Consider the following 17,047-nt stretch of genomic DNA (forward strand, 5'->3'; position numbering starts at 1 on the left):
CACTTTTCTTGGTATTTTTCACCTTGTCATCATCCTTTTTAGATCCACTACCAGTATACCGCTGAAAAGTGCCTCTGCTTTTGCTGGTGTAGAGCGCTTCCTCTTCACCCTTCAGCGAGACTCCTCCCATTTGCTTGACTATGGCTTCTTGACCTGCAAGCAAATTTTCGAACTCAACAAGCGATGGTTGTGTCGGCCATCCCTGTACAGCGGCAATAAACCCTCGATATTCGGGTCTCAACCCATGGACAATTATTCTTTTTATCCTGGCTTCCCCAATAGCAGCTGTCGGATCTAATTATGAAATTTTGCGGCATATCGACTTCACCTTGTGAAAGTATTGGGCAACCGCCATGTCATGTTGCACCATTGATAGAAGTTCATTCTCGAGAAATTGCAATTTTGTATCGTTCCTCTTCGAAAAGAGTATAACAAAAGTGTCACATGCTTCCTTTGGTGTTTTAGCATCCCGGATGTGCTCCAATATTTCTTCTTCAATTATGGTCTTTAAAGCAAACATTGCTTTGCCTGCTTTAATTTTCCACTTTCGCAAGATGCCATTGGCATCTTATGCTGCCGGTTGTGTAACTTCACCACCACCGACAACCTCCCAAAGGTCTTGACCTTGTAAGTATGACTCCATACATGTTGCCCACGTGTTGTAGTTTTTGTTGTTGAGCTTCTTGATTCCTCCAACTACTTGAAGATCACCCATCTTAACGGCAAGGCTTTGACTACACCGAACAAGCTTGAGTAACAAACGTGCAGAGTACTAAATTACTCTAAACACAAAGAAGCTCCACAAGGTTTGTAATAACCCCGACAATAATCTCAAGAAATCTTTTCTGATGTGGAAGATCAGTTAACAACTGCAGCCACAGAGCATACTCGGAATTTCAAGAGACTTTAAAAAAGTGGCTTGGATACCAATTGTTGAATCAAAAATAGAGTAAAAACTCTAATTGATTGAGAAGAAGAAAAAACTCTCTTTAGAATAATCTCACAAAATTGCAAAAGGGAAGAACTCTTAAGAAAACTTTCAAATTCTTATAATTAAGCTTTGATTGTTGGATGATAAAACTTAAATATAAGTAGGGTATTTATAGGTTACAAGAAACAATCTAAACCACTCATTAAAATAAGCACTAAATAATCTAAACCATTGAAATTAAAACATGAGAAAAATATTCAATTTTCACCTAACTAAATTGATGTAAGCAATGACATCAAATTAATTTAAGTGTGAACTTATTTAGGTTAATATTAAATTTTCAACAAGTAAATATCTTTTTTTCTTCTTCTTATAATTGATGAACGGGTAAATATCAATTATCATCGTATCGTTTTATAAGAAACAAATAATAAAGTACGTTGAAAAAACATAAACATATAAACTATGAATCTACACTAAAATTTAGATTAATAAAAATTTGTTAAAACGATTAAAATCTAAATCCAACAATATAATACTTAAAACAGAGTATAAACCACGGTAGCCAATCCTGATTGTTTGTCGACATAGACACAGGGGTATCCTCAATGTACCTAAATTTGACTATATTTTATATATTATATGTGGTCTTATCGCAACTCTTGTGTAAAAATACTCGTAAAGGGATTATGAAAAAGCCAAGTACATTGTAGTCTGTAGAAATGTTAGCTAAATTTAAAAGCATCGTGAAATAATTATTAACTATTAAAAGAAGGGAAGTCCCAGGTTTTGGTGGAGCCAATAAATTTGCCACTAAATTGTATGTTGCCACTAATCTCCTAATTTTAATGAGGTTTGATATTTGATTATAAGCTCAATATCTTTACTGGGCTTGGCCACGGTGTAATATTGTAATTTGCTAGATGATTTGTTTTGGGTATTGTAAATTGCGTGATCGCAACTCTAATCTCTTTTTTTTTTTGAAAAGGTATGTACTTAGTATTAAATAGACGAAAAATACAAAGTACGTCATAACAAAAGTTTTTCTAAAAAATCTCCCTAAACTTATATAAAAACTTATATGAAGTAAAAAGAGTGTTTTGGAGTGAACCAGCTATAATACACGAATCAGCAACAGAAACAAAATCTAACAACCAACCATGGGAAACAAACTAACAATTGTACAATACACATAATATCCACTACAGCAGCAGCCGAAGACCACCTCTACGTCCAGAATGCCTGAGACGGACCAACATTACACCATCACTCATAGCTAGCCAAACCAGTACAGCAAAACTATCATCTCCGATCAACCAGCAAACATATCCAGAATCACCATTTTCAAAAACTACCCCTGATACATAAACACCCTCACCTCACAGCATATGCAATTCAAAACAAACATCCCCTAATTATAGAGCACAACAACGAATCAAAATCAACCAGTGCAAACTACCGCCGAACCACAATGACTAATATACCAGAAGAGGAAGAAATAATAGAAGGATATAACCTGTAGAAAACCGAAGGTGAAAGAAACCTCTGAGGCCATTGACAGTGGCACCAAAGACCAAACCGCTGGATCCATATCCACTGCACCATTTTGCGTGGCAGCAGCATGAATGCTGGATCCAAAGCCACTGCACCATTATGTGTGGCACCAGCATGCAAGCAGATCAATAAATGAGATGGTTATGCCATGTATAGTTCGAATAGCATCTAATTTAAGGACAAAATTGCAGACTATAATCTTAAAAAGCGAAGACTATAAATATACGGACAACGGAATATAAAAGAGGGAGGGGGGGGGGAGAGAAAATATACCATTTCCCTTCGGTTAGACTTTTCCTCGGCATCCTCTTCTCCATCCCTCTGATCCCCGAGAATTCGTTCTTTCTAATTTATACATCGATCTTTCTCGTTATCATTTCGACAGTCTCCTAAATTACATATAATATAATACTAATAATATTTGCAAAAGAGGGGGACAAAGCGGGCTATGATTTTTTGAGCGGAAATGGGGATGATTTCGAGGGGAGTGATGCCTGTCTGCGGGAGTTTGTGCTTTTTTTGCCCGGCCTTGAGCACCAGATCCAGGCACCCCGTCAAACGTTACAAGAAATTTCTCACTGATATTTTTCCTCGATCTCCGGTTTCTGCCTTTTCATTATTTTATCCTTCCTGTTTAATTTTATAAGAATTTGCGTGGTGCTGATCATGTGTTTTTTTTCCCTTTTAAAAAAACACCAACTTTCGGCATTTTATTTGATAGGACGAACACCCTAATGAAAGAATGATCGTTAAACTATGTGAATATGCTTCCAAGAATCCTCTTCGTATTCCAAAGGTACGCTTTTTCACCGATACTTCTGTTTTTTCGACGTTTCGAAATCCTCATTTTTGTAAAAGGTTGTATGCTATAATGTAATTTTTGATGTACACATCCAAAAGCTGAGATGATCTTGATTTACCGATATCCTTGTTAGTTTTCAAATTTTCAATAAGCTATCGTGTCATAATTTAGGCTTTCGGTGTTCTCTTTGTTTTTTGTTCTATTTGATTACAATTTTTTATTGATTTTTCCATTGATGTTCAAAATCAAAAGTTTCAGTCTTTTGATTAGTTTTTTCTTTTGATCAGATAACAAGTTCATTAGAGCAGAAATTTTACAAGGATTTGCGAACTGAGCAATTTCATTCCGTAAAAGTTATTATGCTTGTCTACAAGAAGTTGATTATTTCTTGTAAGGATCAAATGTGAGTTACTGTTCAGCTTGCTTAATGTGAGAATGCAATAAAGTCACAGAGTTATATAATTCCTCTGCATACTAGTGCTGCATTTGCCAGAAAATTCATCTATTTCATGTTTTGGTTGACCTCATACTTGGATATTTTGAAAAGTGATACTTAGCTATTAATAAATATCTCAGGTCAATCGATATCTTTTTTCAAATTAATTATATCAGCTACATGCAGTAATATCTACGAGCATATAAGATTTTAGTTAAAGTTTGGAAGTCTAATGGGTCAAAGTGTTATATTGGGTTTTAAAAAAGCCAGCAGTAGCAGGAATTATGAGATACTAGGAAACCATTGCAGCAAATGGAGCTTTGACAATTAAATATTTATTGAATCGTAATTTATTGTCTGGATGGTTTTTATTCAAACAATAGATATTTAAATGCTACTTTCTTGAGATTTTAGGAAACCATTGCATCAAATTGAGCTTTGATAATTTCCATAGATATGTCTAGAGCACTAAAAAGTGTTGATATATGTTTATTGTTATATACTATATTGCAGGCCTTTATTTGCTAGTAGCTTTCTTACCATTATACAAGTCCTGCTGGATCAAACAAGAATGGACGACACACGAGTATTGGGATGCCAAGCTCTTTCTGTTTTCGTGAATAATCAGGTAGAAGCTGTTGGTAGACTCTTCCGACTTTATAGCATAACTTCTACATAAAGGTTGTGATTTTTTAGTTCCACTAAAACCTCTTACGCTAATCTTTCACTATTTTTGACTAGCCAGAGGGACGGTACTTATATGTTCAACTTAGATGGGTTAATTCCAAAACTTTGTCTTTTAGCTCAAGAAATGGGAGAGGACGGAAGGGCTCACCATTTGCGTTCTGCTGGTCTTCAAACCCTTTCATCAGTGGTAATTTTCTACAACTGAAAATTCTAAGCTAATGCCTGTTATTTTCTCTTTATCTTCTTTGTAGTGACAATATTATTATGCTAGTTTTATTAGGACCATCTCCAAGTATCGTGTCTTTCAAACTTTTAAAATTTGTAATCACTTTTAAGTACGAATTTGGCATCCACTGGCATTGTAGAACTTCATGGTCTTCTTCCTATACGCATTAAGAATTTTACGCTATGGTTATCATTGCTTATTTTACAAGAACCATTCTTAATTTTTCTCATTCTTCTGGCCTATACACTAGGACCACAGAAGAAAAAGGAACAAATCATGTATTGAAGGTCAAAGTAATGAATGAAGGGCATATAAGATATAGATTTTGTTATTTTTGTAGTTCAGGTACTGAGTGGAAAGAGCATAAAACAAACAATATATATTCCATAGATAGAAAAACAACTCAATCCAAATAGGAAATTAGGATTTTTATCTTTCTATTTTCTTTAGTTTTCTTCTTATCTGTCAATATTTGCATTCCCTTTACTATGTCTTTAAACGTCTTAATTTTATATTTCATTTTCTTCTCTTATTTAGCAAACTTTAATTTTACTATAATTGTATTGAAACATTTTAAATAAATACGTAAATATATATACAATATATAAAAAATTAAATTGATACAAAATAGTCTAATACATAATTCAGAAGACTTTCAAATAAATAAATAAATAAATAAATAAATAGATGCATATGTAATAGATATAAAATTATTTTTTAGATAATTAATTATTTTCAATGAAAGTATTTATTGGTAAACGATTAAAGTACTATTCTAACTTTACAAAAAAGGTGTCTTCTTAATTTATACTTTAAAATAATTGGATAAAGTATATAATGGTTTCAGGCTATAAGGTGTTGGTTTATTACGAAAAATAGTGAGTTTGGACAATAATAAATAGTCGGATAATCAATTTGTAACTTTTAATAGTTGGATACTTAAAAAAACGTATTATAGTCAAATGATCATTTTATAACTTTTTAATAGTTAGAGAACTTAATAAAATAATACTCTATAGGTGATGGACCATTTGTGTACTTTACCCTTATTAAAAATAGTTATATTTTAAAAATACTTTAATTAACTTTAAAAAAATTATTGAGGTAATTGATTATTTTCAATAAAATTTATTTATCGGCACACAAAATTAATTTATTTAGTTAACCTTATATATATGCTTTAATTTTAGTGTATTTTTTCAACTGAGATTGTTTCACTTTAATTATGTGACATCAATTCAATTAGACACTTTAAAATATAAATTAAAAAGATTTTCTAAAAATACACTTTTGTTACTATTTTATAAAAGAAATCAACAAACTAACATAAGTGTAGTGGTAAACGACTTGTATACTAAGTATAGATAAATTTGTAAAAAGAAAGAAATATTTTAGGTAAACAATTTCTTTTGTGAAAATTAAATTATCAAATTATTAGAGTTTAAGTGGTAAAAGGCTCGGGTATAATTAAATTTTAAAATATTTATAAAAGTATGAAAATACAAAAAGAACCTTATAAAAATATTTATTATATTTGAAATTAAATTTTAATAACGAACTAAGTTGGTGTAGTACACCAAAATCATTCAGGATTTTTTTTGGATAATCAATCATTCAATATTTTAATTATTAGTATAGATAGATACATTTATAAAATAAAAGAAATATTTTATGTAAAGAAGTTCATTTGTAAAAATTATATTATCAAATTACTAGGTGAAGTATTGAACTACTTGTATAGAAAAACTTTTGATTATGTGTTTGAATCTCAATTAATAAATTTTAGTAGTTTTATTTGAAGTTTTATTATAAAAGTATGAAAAGGTAAACCTTACAAAAAATAATATTATACTTTCCTCAAAAAAAAATCTTATACTTGAAAAAAGGGGTAACTTTATAATATTACCAAAAGAATTGGTGTCTAAATTGACTCATGACACCAAAGTTGGGCAGGGTTTTAATTATTAGTATTGATTTCTAAATTTAATGTCCTTGATCTTAAGAATTTTAAAGACTTGGTGTTGCCTTGTACACTTGTTATATTATATGGTAAATTTTATCTTAAAAGCAGAATACGTTTCAATTAGTAAGGGTGTTAGGGGTGGGAATTTAGAAGTTAAAACTGGTAAAAAAATAGTCTTATATTCTAAATTGTTTATATCGGGAAATAATCAAATCAATGGTGACAAAAAGTGGTACCTTCTAGAGTTGTATGGTAACCTTTAGCTTCTTCAAAATTCGGATAGAAACTCTAATATCATACTTTTTTCTCTCTAGTCAAGTTCCCATGTTCATTATTACATGGTTCAAAATGATCGATTCTCTTTTTGTTTTGTTTTTATATTAGGGATAAAGCAACTTTTAATCTTTTAACTAGACAACTTCTCCCAATTTGGCCCTGCACTTTTTTTGCTCCACATTCCATGAACTTGGATTTCTGGCCCATTTTAAGTCCTTTCAATGATGTCGCACAGGAAGAGTGCCAGGTAGCATCATCTCAGAAATGCCACATCATCAAAAATACTAAAATGAGAAAGTTTTCATAGACTAATATGGACCAAAACAAAATTCAGGGAGCAAGTTGAGAAAAATTGTCAAACTCGGGAACTAAAACTTGTCTTATCTCTTTAGATTATTACTAATTATATATAATGACTTGTCCTTACTATTAGATTTAGATAATTTAGTTTTCCACCATAATAATAAAGAAGAATGAAACTAACAAACATAATTGTAATAAAAGATTTACTTCTTTTACAAACTTGTATTTCTTCTGACAGGTTTGGTTCATGGGAGAGTTCTCTCATGTCTCAGCAGAATTTGATAATGTGAGCTTTCTTTGGACACGTATATATTTTTTTTAAAATTATTTGTATACTTATTTCTATCTCTCTTGGTGCCATTTTGTGGTATGGAATGCCATGCTGATGCAGTTTCATAAATTTTCATCATTAAGTTGAGATATGAATAGGGAGCTAGGTTGAAGACTATGCTTCTTAACAAAACAGGAATTGATCACTTTGAAGGTTGTTTAAAAATGCTTGATGTCACTCTTCATGTGATTACTATGTTGGAGAAGAAGAAAAAAGTGGATAAAAAAATCTGTGATTTATTGTGGAATTGTAAGTGGTTACACTTAGTTGAAGAAATCACTACCATAAGGCTTTGACAACAAAACAAGAAAATAACATTAATTTAGAACCTTCGACGTAATAAAATGAGTAATTTTACTCCAACTAAAACTCTTACGCAATGTCCCACTTTTGATAATCAATGTGGATTATAAAATCTCTACTTATGCAAAGACTTTTTACCTACAATCTATATACTACAGTTGCAACTTCAAAACATCATGGAAGTAAATGATAATTAATGAACAACGAACTTAAAACCACCAGTAAACTTAATGAGAACCTCTCATAAATCATAATCTGGTTGAAATAAGAATTTACTAAGTTGTTTTGCTCTGTCTGTACTATCTACAACATTGTTAGCTATAAGGTGCTATATTTAGAGTACCCCCGCTAGCTTGTATCTGTATATTTGATACGTGCTTCAATTTTTATGTTCCAATGTACTTTATTTAAGGTTGCTTAAAATTTCCCCAAAAAACACCAGGTTGTTTCAGCGGTCTTGGAAAATTACAGAGGTTTAGAAACATCAGATGATAATATCAATGACAAGCAAGACACACAGAACTCCTCTATTAAAGACAATTTCTCTTCCACAGATGCCATTACAACACTTTCTTGGAGGAGTATTGTGACTGAGAATGGAGAATTTAATGTGCCTGCGTAATTCTTCGTCTCCAACTTTCGATTGTTGTAGTTTCTATACTTGGGGAATGCTTAATGACTAATACGCAGTTCCCTTTTCCGGTTAATATTATAGGGAGGAGGTGGAGAATCCCAGATTTTGGTCTAGAGTTTGTCTACATAATATGGCCAAGTTAGCTAAGGAAGCTACAACTGTCCGACGTGTCTTGGAATCTTTGTTTCGTTTTTTTGATAATGAGGAACTGTGGTCTATCCAGGATGGGGTAGCTCTTTCTGTCTTGAAAGTCATGCAGTTGATAATTGAAAAATGCGGTACTTTGCTTCTTTAGATTGATATGAATTGTTGCCTTTTAAAGTTTAAGGAGCCTTTCTCTCCAATAGAATTAATTTTAATCTTTTGAGTGAATTTTGTTGCGTTATTCTACAGGGGAAAACACACACTTTTTGCTGTCCATCTTAATAAAGCATCTTGACCACAAGAATGTACTGAAGAAGCCCAGTATGCAGCTACATATTGTGCACGTTGCCACTTCCCTTGCTCAACAAACAAAGGTTCAGCCTTCTGTGGCTATAATTGGTGCATTAACTGATATTACAAGACACCTACGGAAAAGCATACACTGTTCACTTGATGATTCCAATCTGGGAGCTGAGGTGATTGAATACAACCAAAATTTTCGAGCAGCTGTAGATGAGTGCCTTGTGCAGTTATCAAACAAGGTGACGTTGGTTTCCACGTCAGTAACTGGTTTATAAATGTTATCTATAATTGAAATATTGTTCAACAGATATACAATTGATACAAATAAAATGTGACATATGGACAGGGCAAGATAATTCCAACCTAACTCATGAATACAATATCTTCATTATACTGTAGTTGCAGCTTGAAATTATTTGAAATTAAATGTATAACTAAGATACCTTGCAATGGCAGGTTGGGGATGCAGGTCCTGTCCTTGATATGATGGCTGTGATGCTGGAGAACGTACCAAACATTACTCTTATGGCCAGAACCTTGATTTCTGCAATTTATCGTACTGCTCAAATTATGGCATCTGTTCCAAATCTATCATACCAAAATAAGGCAAGGCTAATAAGGATTTTACTTACTGTGCAGGATATATGCCTCTTTTGTTTTAGTCCCCTTTTTGTCGTTCTTTTTTAAATATGAACCTTGTAGGCTTTTCCTGAGGCATTGTTTCACCAATTGCTTCTAGCGATGGTCTGTGGAGACCATGAAACAAGAGTTGGTGCTCACCGCATATTTTCCGTTGTTCTGGTTCCTTCATCTGTTTGCCCTTGTCCTCATACTGCTACGCCTTCTTCAAAGAAAGCCTCTAATTTGCAGAAGACACTCTCAAGAACTGTTTCCGTATTTTCCTCTTCGGCTGCACTCTTTCAGAAGTTGGGTACGGAAGATATAGAAATATCTGGGGACAACAAGGTTGGGAACACCAATGGCTTTTCCATGCAAGACAGGTTGACTTCTAAAAAGCAGCCATCAACCATAAATGAAAATGGGACTGTAGGTGCTGACAGTGCAAAACTTCATAGTCCAAGCATGCTGAACCGGCTCAAGTCAAGTTACAGCCGAGCTTACAGTATAAAGATGAATCAACCATCTACAATAGAAGATGAAAAATCAACGAATAGTGCAGTTGAAAATCTAGTTATGCCTTCACATTCTTGCCTTTCAACCAGCCATGCACAATTATTTTTTTCTTTTCCTTTATCTGACGTGAACTTTCTTTTTGTTTGTCAAACCATTTTAGGCTTTACCTCTTCGATTGAGCAGTCATCAAATAACTCTTATGCTTTCATCTATTTGGGCACAATCTCTCTCTCCTTTAAATATGCCTGAAAATTTTGAAGCAATTGCTCATACCTACAGTCTGGTGTTACTATTTGCACGAACAAAGGTATTACATTATTCTTAGTGACTCCATGAATTAGAATTCATGATGCATCCTTCTTTTCTTATAAGCTTTCTTAAAAAGTCTGTTTGTGGTGTCTGTTTGTCATGCATCTATCTATACGTACAAACAAGCACGCATGTGCATGTATGTTTCTGTATATATATTATATTTTGCAATATAATGCAAGGTTGAGCAAAATATATGTGGTTATTGGGCAATTATTCCTTTTATTTACCTGGAGTAAGTTCTAGATAGTTTTCGGTCGTCAATTACTTGATGTGTGTGAGGTTGAATTTAAGGATTTGCTAAGTCAAATATATTTGAATAACTACCAACTATCGGTTAGTCTAGTAGGATGAGACATTAGATCTTTTAAGCAAAATAATGATTTAAATCTTAATATTTGCAAATGGAGTAAACTGGGTTAGGATCGTCCCCTATATTTAGCCTTTGCAATATCCAATCCGTACTAATTGATTAATAAATTGGTTGCAAGCTACTGTTCCTTGACTTGGATAAAACCCATGACCATCTAAGTTTTACCAAGGCTGGCTCTGTTTCCTTGATATTTATGTACAAGTTGCTTCAGTTCATACAATTATGGCTTCTAAATAATATAGAAACAATAAGGGCTAGAATCTATTTAATGAATCTTAAGAACTGACAACTCTTGGAAACGGATGGACACATTTGAAGGGCATAACAGGAAGTTTATGCGCTTTTAAGGGAATTTGGAATGCAAATATGATATTTTTCATCATATTTGTGTACACTAAAATATTGCACTACTACTTCAAACTTCTCTATTCTGTTTTTTGGATTAGTGGGTACTAAAATATTATAAACATGTTCTTATTATAAAAAAATAGTGCTTGATTTTTGTGGACACAAAAATGTGATATTGATCAATCAGAGAGCTACTTCTCCCGTTTACTTTTTTTCTTTTCTCTTTTCCAAATTAATTACTTGAAGTTTCTTCTTCTTAAATAGTTTTACTGCTTTTTAGACGAATTATGCATTCATCTTCAGCTATACTTTAAAAGATAGTTCACTCTTTCAATTCAGGTGTTTTCTTACGTTGCATCATGTTTTGCAGAACTCCTGTACTGATGCTATGATTCGAAGCTTTCAGCTGGCCTTTTCCTTAAGAAGCATATCTCTGGAAGGAGGTAGGCCTTTGTTTATTACTGAACATATTACGTGATCTTAAACAACATTACAAAGATTAAAAAGTAATGAATGGAGGTAGATGTAACTCTATGCTTATTTAGTTCAATTAATAAATTTGTTTTTCTTCTTATTGATCCTCTTACAAAGTTTCCGATTGATTTTTCCTTTTTTAGGACAGTAACACTATTTTGCTAAGTTAATGTAGTGCAGAAACTAGATTACATGAGTAAGAACTAAAGAAAAAAATAGGGAGCAAATTCAAATTCTCAAATTATTGTTTTGGAAATAAACAGAAAACGGTAAAAACAGAAATCAGAATCACTTTGGATAGTTTTGAAGAGGAATATACTAAAATTTTAATGACTCAGAGCTAATCATCTTTTTAATTTCATCCTCTGGATCCATCTTTTCATTTAACGATGTCGTTGATTTTTGGTAGGGCCACTGCAGCCATCACGTAGGAGGTCCCTCTTTATCCTTGCTACTTCTATGATCATCTTCTCATCAAAAGCCTACAACATACCCCCACTTTTCCCCTGTGCTAAAGCTTCACTTATGGAGAAAACGGTATGTGCAGAACTATTGATTGATATTTTCTTGGTTTATTTTCTTAATCCCCTTATATGGTCATGCCACATTTTTATCTTATTCAAATCTTAGCTGACTTTATTCTTTTATCTTTGTTTTAGGCTGATCCATTTCTGCAATTGGTCGATGACTGCAAGTTACAGATTACTAATCCAGGAAAAATATATGGATCAAAAGAAGACAATGAAGATGCTTTGAAGTCACTTTCAGAGATACATTTAGCGGAGAACCAATCTAAAGAATCACTTGCAACCATGATAGTGAAGTTTCTTGGCAACTTGTCTGATGTACGGTCTTTATCTGCCGTGCTGCAAATTAGTTGTTTCACATTAAGGAATAAGTACGAAATGCTAACATTTTAGATCATTCTGGCAGCAAGAATCATCCAAAACAAGAAACCAGTTACTTAGCAATTTCATTCCTGATGATGGATATCCCTGTGGAACAAATCTGTTCATGGAGACACCTGCACAAACATATGAATCTGGATCAGCAGATAACCTATCTCCTGAAAAGGCAATCATGTTTATCCTTCATTTTGCTCTGCTCCCAACTCTCCACGTAGAATTTCCTAACAAGTTTCTGATGTTGTAATGTGCAGGTTGAGCCTCCATTATTCACAGTAGACGATGATGTTTTACCTAGCACGTTCAAAGGTCAAACATGTGACGGCTCATGTTTGGCATCTGAGCCTCAAAATCTCCTGAGTGTTGAAGAACTTCTTGATGCAGTGAGCCATTTGTTGCTTGATGCTATCTATTAGTTAATCTACTAGAATATACATAGGAAAGACCATTGATACTCAAATGTATTTGTTATCTATTTACAGCTTTCAGAGACAGCACATCAAGTTGGAAGACACTCTGTGTCAGCCCCTCCTGACATGCCGTATAGTGAAATGGCTGGGAACTGTGAGGCCCTTCTGGTGGGGAAGCAGCAGAAGATGTCTGCTGTAATGAGTGCTCAACAGAATCGAGAAAGTTTTGGGAGTATTTCTGCAAAGGAGGTGCAACCTCATTCGCATGTTGAATCAAGTTCCTTTAAGGTACTAACTTATCGAGTGATTGCATCAAATGTATCTTTTGCAAGCAAAACATTGTTTTTTTTCTCTCTTTTCTTTTCCCAAGTACTGCTGAAATAGGAAATGACTTCTTAATGATTGGAATTTGGGGGCATTTAATATAAATTTCAGTATATAGCATTATTAATCGTGTTCAGAAACTTTCACCTCACCGTGTCAGAGGGTGCCCACACAAAGCCTCTTTTACATTAGCTCACCATAATTAATAGCAGCTTAGGTATTACTTTGTCCAATATAATTTTTCTCAAAAACACTCCGCCATAATACTAATAGTTAGGCTGGGATTTTATTTCTTTTATTTCAGCCCCTACGAGAAAATGAATTTGTGTATTGATCTCTTCATACTATGAAGAATATGTTGTATATCTAAGATCTATATTTGGTGGTAGAAGGATAAGTCTAAACCATTCGCTACTGCTACCCATATTGATGTAAAACATTTTTTGTAAATTGTAGAGTGAAAATCCATTTCTTGATGAAAATATTGGTGTTGGCTCTTTAAATCAATCTGGTGGCACTAGTCTGAAGCTTTGTGCAACCGAGCACCACCATCAGCCCTGCTTTCAGCTTCCTGCATCAATCCCATATGACAATTTTTTGAAGGCTGCTGGTTGCTGATAACCTAGAGAAAGAATTGAAACGTAGGGTCGTAATCAGGCTCGAGCTGTGGATGCACCCGTGTTGGGCCTGGGACTAACTAATTTTGTAATTTGATACCCACACCATGTCGATTGTTGATGGTTTCATTCATCATTTTGTCTATTCATAGTGTTATTCCTCCCCCCCCCCTTTTGTATTCTTTAAATTGTCGGGTGCAGTTGGGATGGTCATTGCAGGGTTGACTTTAAGTGCCCTTTACTTTCACTTGTGTTTCATTTGAAACCAAGGAAGGTTCATTCGTCGCTTGCAGATGTTGAGATATTTTCTCTTCCTTTTGACAAATCAAGGTTATGTAAAGATTGTTTTAAAAAAATAAAACCTAAAATAAATAAAAAAAATACTTCTTCTATTTTAAGGAATGAGAATATGATTATAGCTTGGGTTATCCTAAATTTTGCGGGAATTAGTTTGAGTTCGTTTGGGTTTACCAAATCAATGCTTAATCCAGGACACGAAGCTGCTATGATCAGAGTAAGTAATGCTTCAAAATCCGACACTTAATTCAAAGATTAAGGAGGAAGAATATTAATCAATACTATTTTTTACATCTTGTGCGCTGCCTAATTATTTTTATTTTGTATATATATATATTTTTGTTTGATTAATGTAAGCTATTATCATTTAAATATATAAGATTATTTTTCTCTCTTTATGTTTTAATTAGTTTTGTTTATCTGACAAAATAATTTTAATAAATTATAATAAGATATTACTTTTTAAAATATTTTCTTTTATTTATGTAAAACACAACTTTAAATTTATTATATTTTTTCATTATAAACAGTTAAGTGACACTTGTTATAAAATTGTTTGAAATATAATTAGATTACGAATTAATAAAAAAACTTATTATGTTTCCTAATTCAATAATAAAATAATATTTAGAGTAAACTATAAAAATAGCCCTCAAACTTTTAGGGTGCTTGCATTTTGATCACCCAACTTTTAAAACTTGCAATACAGTCATCGAACTTTTAGTTCGTTTCCAAAAAATCCCTGCCATTACCTCTGTAAGTTTTTTGTTGATGTGGCAGTTAACCTGCCGTCAACTCCATTAGAATCCAGTAAATGAAGAGTTTCTCTCAACACTGGAAATTACGAAGCCTCAGCTACATTAACTATTGAGAAAATAGTTGGAGTCAAATTTAAGGTGACAGATAGGGAGGTGGTGAGAAGGATGGAGGAATTAGAGGCATAAACAGAAGCTGAGGAACTAGCAATAATTCATGATATGACCACTTATGTTGTCCTCGTGGTTATGATTTTATACTTGTATCATCAAGATACTATGATGATACAATATGCATTGTAAGGCATGTCTTTTGGTAGTGACTAGTTGAGTTTTTCAATTCCACCAATAGATGTTTTATCTTTCACTTGGACTTATTTATGCATGTCTCGCAGGGGTGATGTTGTTCAAGTAAACACTTGGGTCAGTGCATCGGGAAAGAATGGCATTCGAAGAGATTGGCTTATCAGTGATAGTAAAACTGGTGAAATTTTAACAAGGGACACTAGGTAGGACAATCAATTGTATTCTTTCGTGATATACTCCGTGCCACTTGTTTGTCTCAGAAGAAAAATATGGGAATAGTAGCCAGAGAAATTATTTACAAAGTTTTTGAAAATTTGTCTGGCATTTTATTTTTTTTCTCAGAATTAATATCCTTTTTATGTGTGCCTGCAAATTATCAAATGGTGATTCGGGACTGACTTACCTAGATTCCCCTTGATTTGATTCTGGTTTTGGTGATATGCAGTGTGTGGGTGATGATGAATAAGGTGACTAGAAGGCTATCTAAAATTCCAGAAGATGTCCGAGGAGAAATAGAACCCTTTTTTATGAATTCTGTGTTGAAAATCAATCCACTTTCGGTGCATGATTGAAAGTTGAAAAAAAAATTATTAAATTTTTCAAAAATTATAGGCACCGAAAATTCAAGCTTGATTTTATTGATTTTTTGACAATGGTAAAAGCTAAATTTTAGCCATTGAAATTTAAGGTATTTATAAATTAGTCCTTAAAGCTTCAACTATAAATACCCTAGCTCATTTAGCTTCAAAATCATCCCAAAGCATTCTAGCTTTCTTCCAATACTAGAGAGAATTTAGAGAGTTTCTTGAGAGTTATTTTCTCTTTTTTTATCAAGAGAGAATTATCATTGTTTTCTCCTTGGTAGATCGAGAGAGGTTGTAATTCCTATTTTTCTCATAGTGAAGTTCTTCTACCGTTGCCTGTGGTTTTTACCCTATATTATTTAGGGGTTTTCCACATAAATTTTGTGTCTCTTTTATCTTCAATTTTTATTTTCTCAAATTATCAGTTGCATTTTTGCTTTATCCGATAGCCGTCTTCCGCAACAATTGGTATCAGAGCCAGATTTGAGTGTGTAATATCTGCTTGTTGTCTTTGTGGTTGCCACCAAAAGGTGGATCCTCCAACATAAGAAAGTAAGAAGGTATTACACATTCTTTGAAAATTCCAGAGAACTATTCACGATAGTGAAATAGTGAGAACTATCCGTAAAAGAAGCTGTGGCAACGAAATTTGATATTGAAAAATTCAATGGGAGAAATTTCTCATTGTGGAAATTGAAGATGAAGGCCATCCTGTGAAATAGTGGGAATTATCCGTAAAAGAAGCTATGGCAACGAAATTTGATATTGAAAAATTCAATGGGAGAAATTTCTCATTGTGGAAATTGAAGATGAAGGTCATCCTGAGGAAAGACGGTTGTCTAGCAGCTATCAGTGAAAGGCTGGTGGATTTCACAGATGACAACAAATGAATCGAAATAGACGGGAATGCTATGGAAAACTTTCATCTAGCATTAGTAGATGAAGTATTGTCAAGCATCGAGGAGAAAAAGACAGCTAAGGAGATATGTGATCATCTCACCAAACTGTACGAGGCCACATCACTGCACAATAAAATTTTCCTTAAGAGAAAATTGTACACTCTCCGTATGTCAGAATCTACTTCAGTGACGGAGCTCTTAAATACACTGAACACTTTATTTTCTCAGCTTACATCTTTAAGCTGTAAAATAGGAGAACAAGAACGTGCTGAACTTCTACTTCAAAGTCTACCGGATTCGTATGATCAACTCATCATCAACTTGACAAACAGTAATGTCACTAGTCTAGTCTTTGATGACGTTGCAGCTGCTGTTCTACAAGAAGAAAATTGGCGCAAGAACAAAGAAGACAGACAAGT

The 17,047-nt window shown here is 33.3% G+C and overlaps 1 protein-coding gene across 1 annotated transcript; it reads left to right on the forward strand.

Moving 5' to 3' along the window:
- The first annotated feature begins 2,695 nt into the window (after positions 1–2,695).
- Positions 2,696–14,079, forward strand: LOC120205650 (protein SEMI-ROLLED LEAF 2). Its single transcript, XM_039205502.1, has 19 exons — positions 2,696–3,086; positions 3,207–3,281; positions 3,575–3,690; positions 4,237–4,351; positions 4,469–4,597; positions 7,417–7,464; positions 8,255–8,430; positions 8,528–8,724; positions 8,840–9,132; positions 9,350–9,499; positions 9,596–10,084; positions 10,188–10,334; positions 11,428–11,500; positions 11,941–12,068; positions 12,191–12,376; positions 12,465–12,605; positions 12,691–12,819; positions 12,919–13,134; positions 13,627–14,079. The coding sequence occupies exons 1-19, from the start codon at positions 2,952–2,954 to the stop codon at positions 13,786–13,788; spliced, it is 3,105 nt and encodes a 1,034-aa protein (XP_039061433.1). The 5' UTR covers positions 2,696–2,951; the 3' UTR covers positions 13,789–14,079.
- Positions 14,080–17,047: the final 2,968 nt, after the last annotated feature.

The sequence above is a fragment of the Hibiscus syriacus genome, unplaced genomic scaffold (assembly GCF_006381635.1).
Source record: "Hibiscus syriacus cultivar Baekdansim isolate YM2019G1 unplaced genomic scaffold, ASM638163v2 tig00012523_pilon, whole genome shotgun sequence".
In the NCBI taxonomy this organism is placed as follows: Eukaryota; Viridiplantae; Streptophyta; class Magnoliopsida; order Malvales; family Malvaceae; genus Hibiscus; species Hibiscus syriacus.

Excerpts from the sequence above, each read along its gene's own strand:
- LOC120205650 (XM_039205502.1), top strand. The coding sequence starts at position 2,952 with ATGGGGATGATTTCGAGGGGAGTGATGCCTGTCTGCGGGAGTTTGTGC. Across the intron at positions 9,133-9,349 it reads TTGTGCAGTTATCAAACAAG|GTTGGGGATGCAGGTCCTGT; the intron begins GTGACGTTGGTT and ends TTGCAATGGCAG. Across the intron at positions 9,500-9,595 it reads ATCTATCATACCAAAATAAG|GCTTTTCCTGAGGCATTGTT; the intron begins GCAAGGCTAATA and ends TGAACCTTGTAG.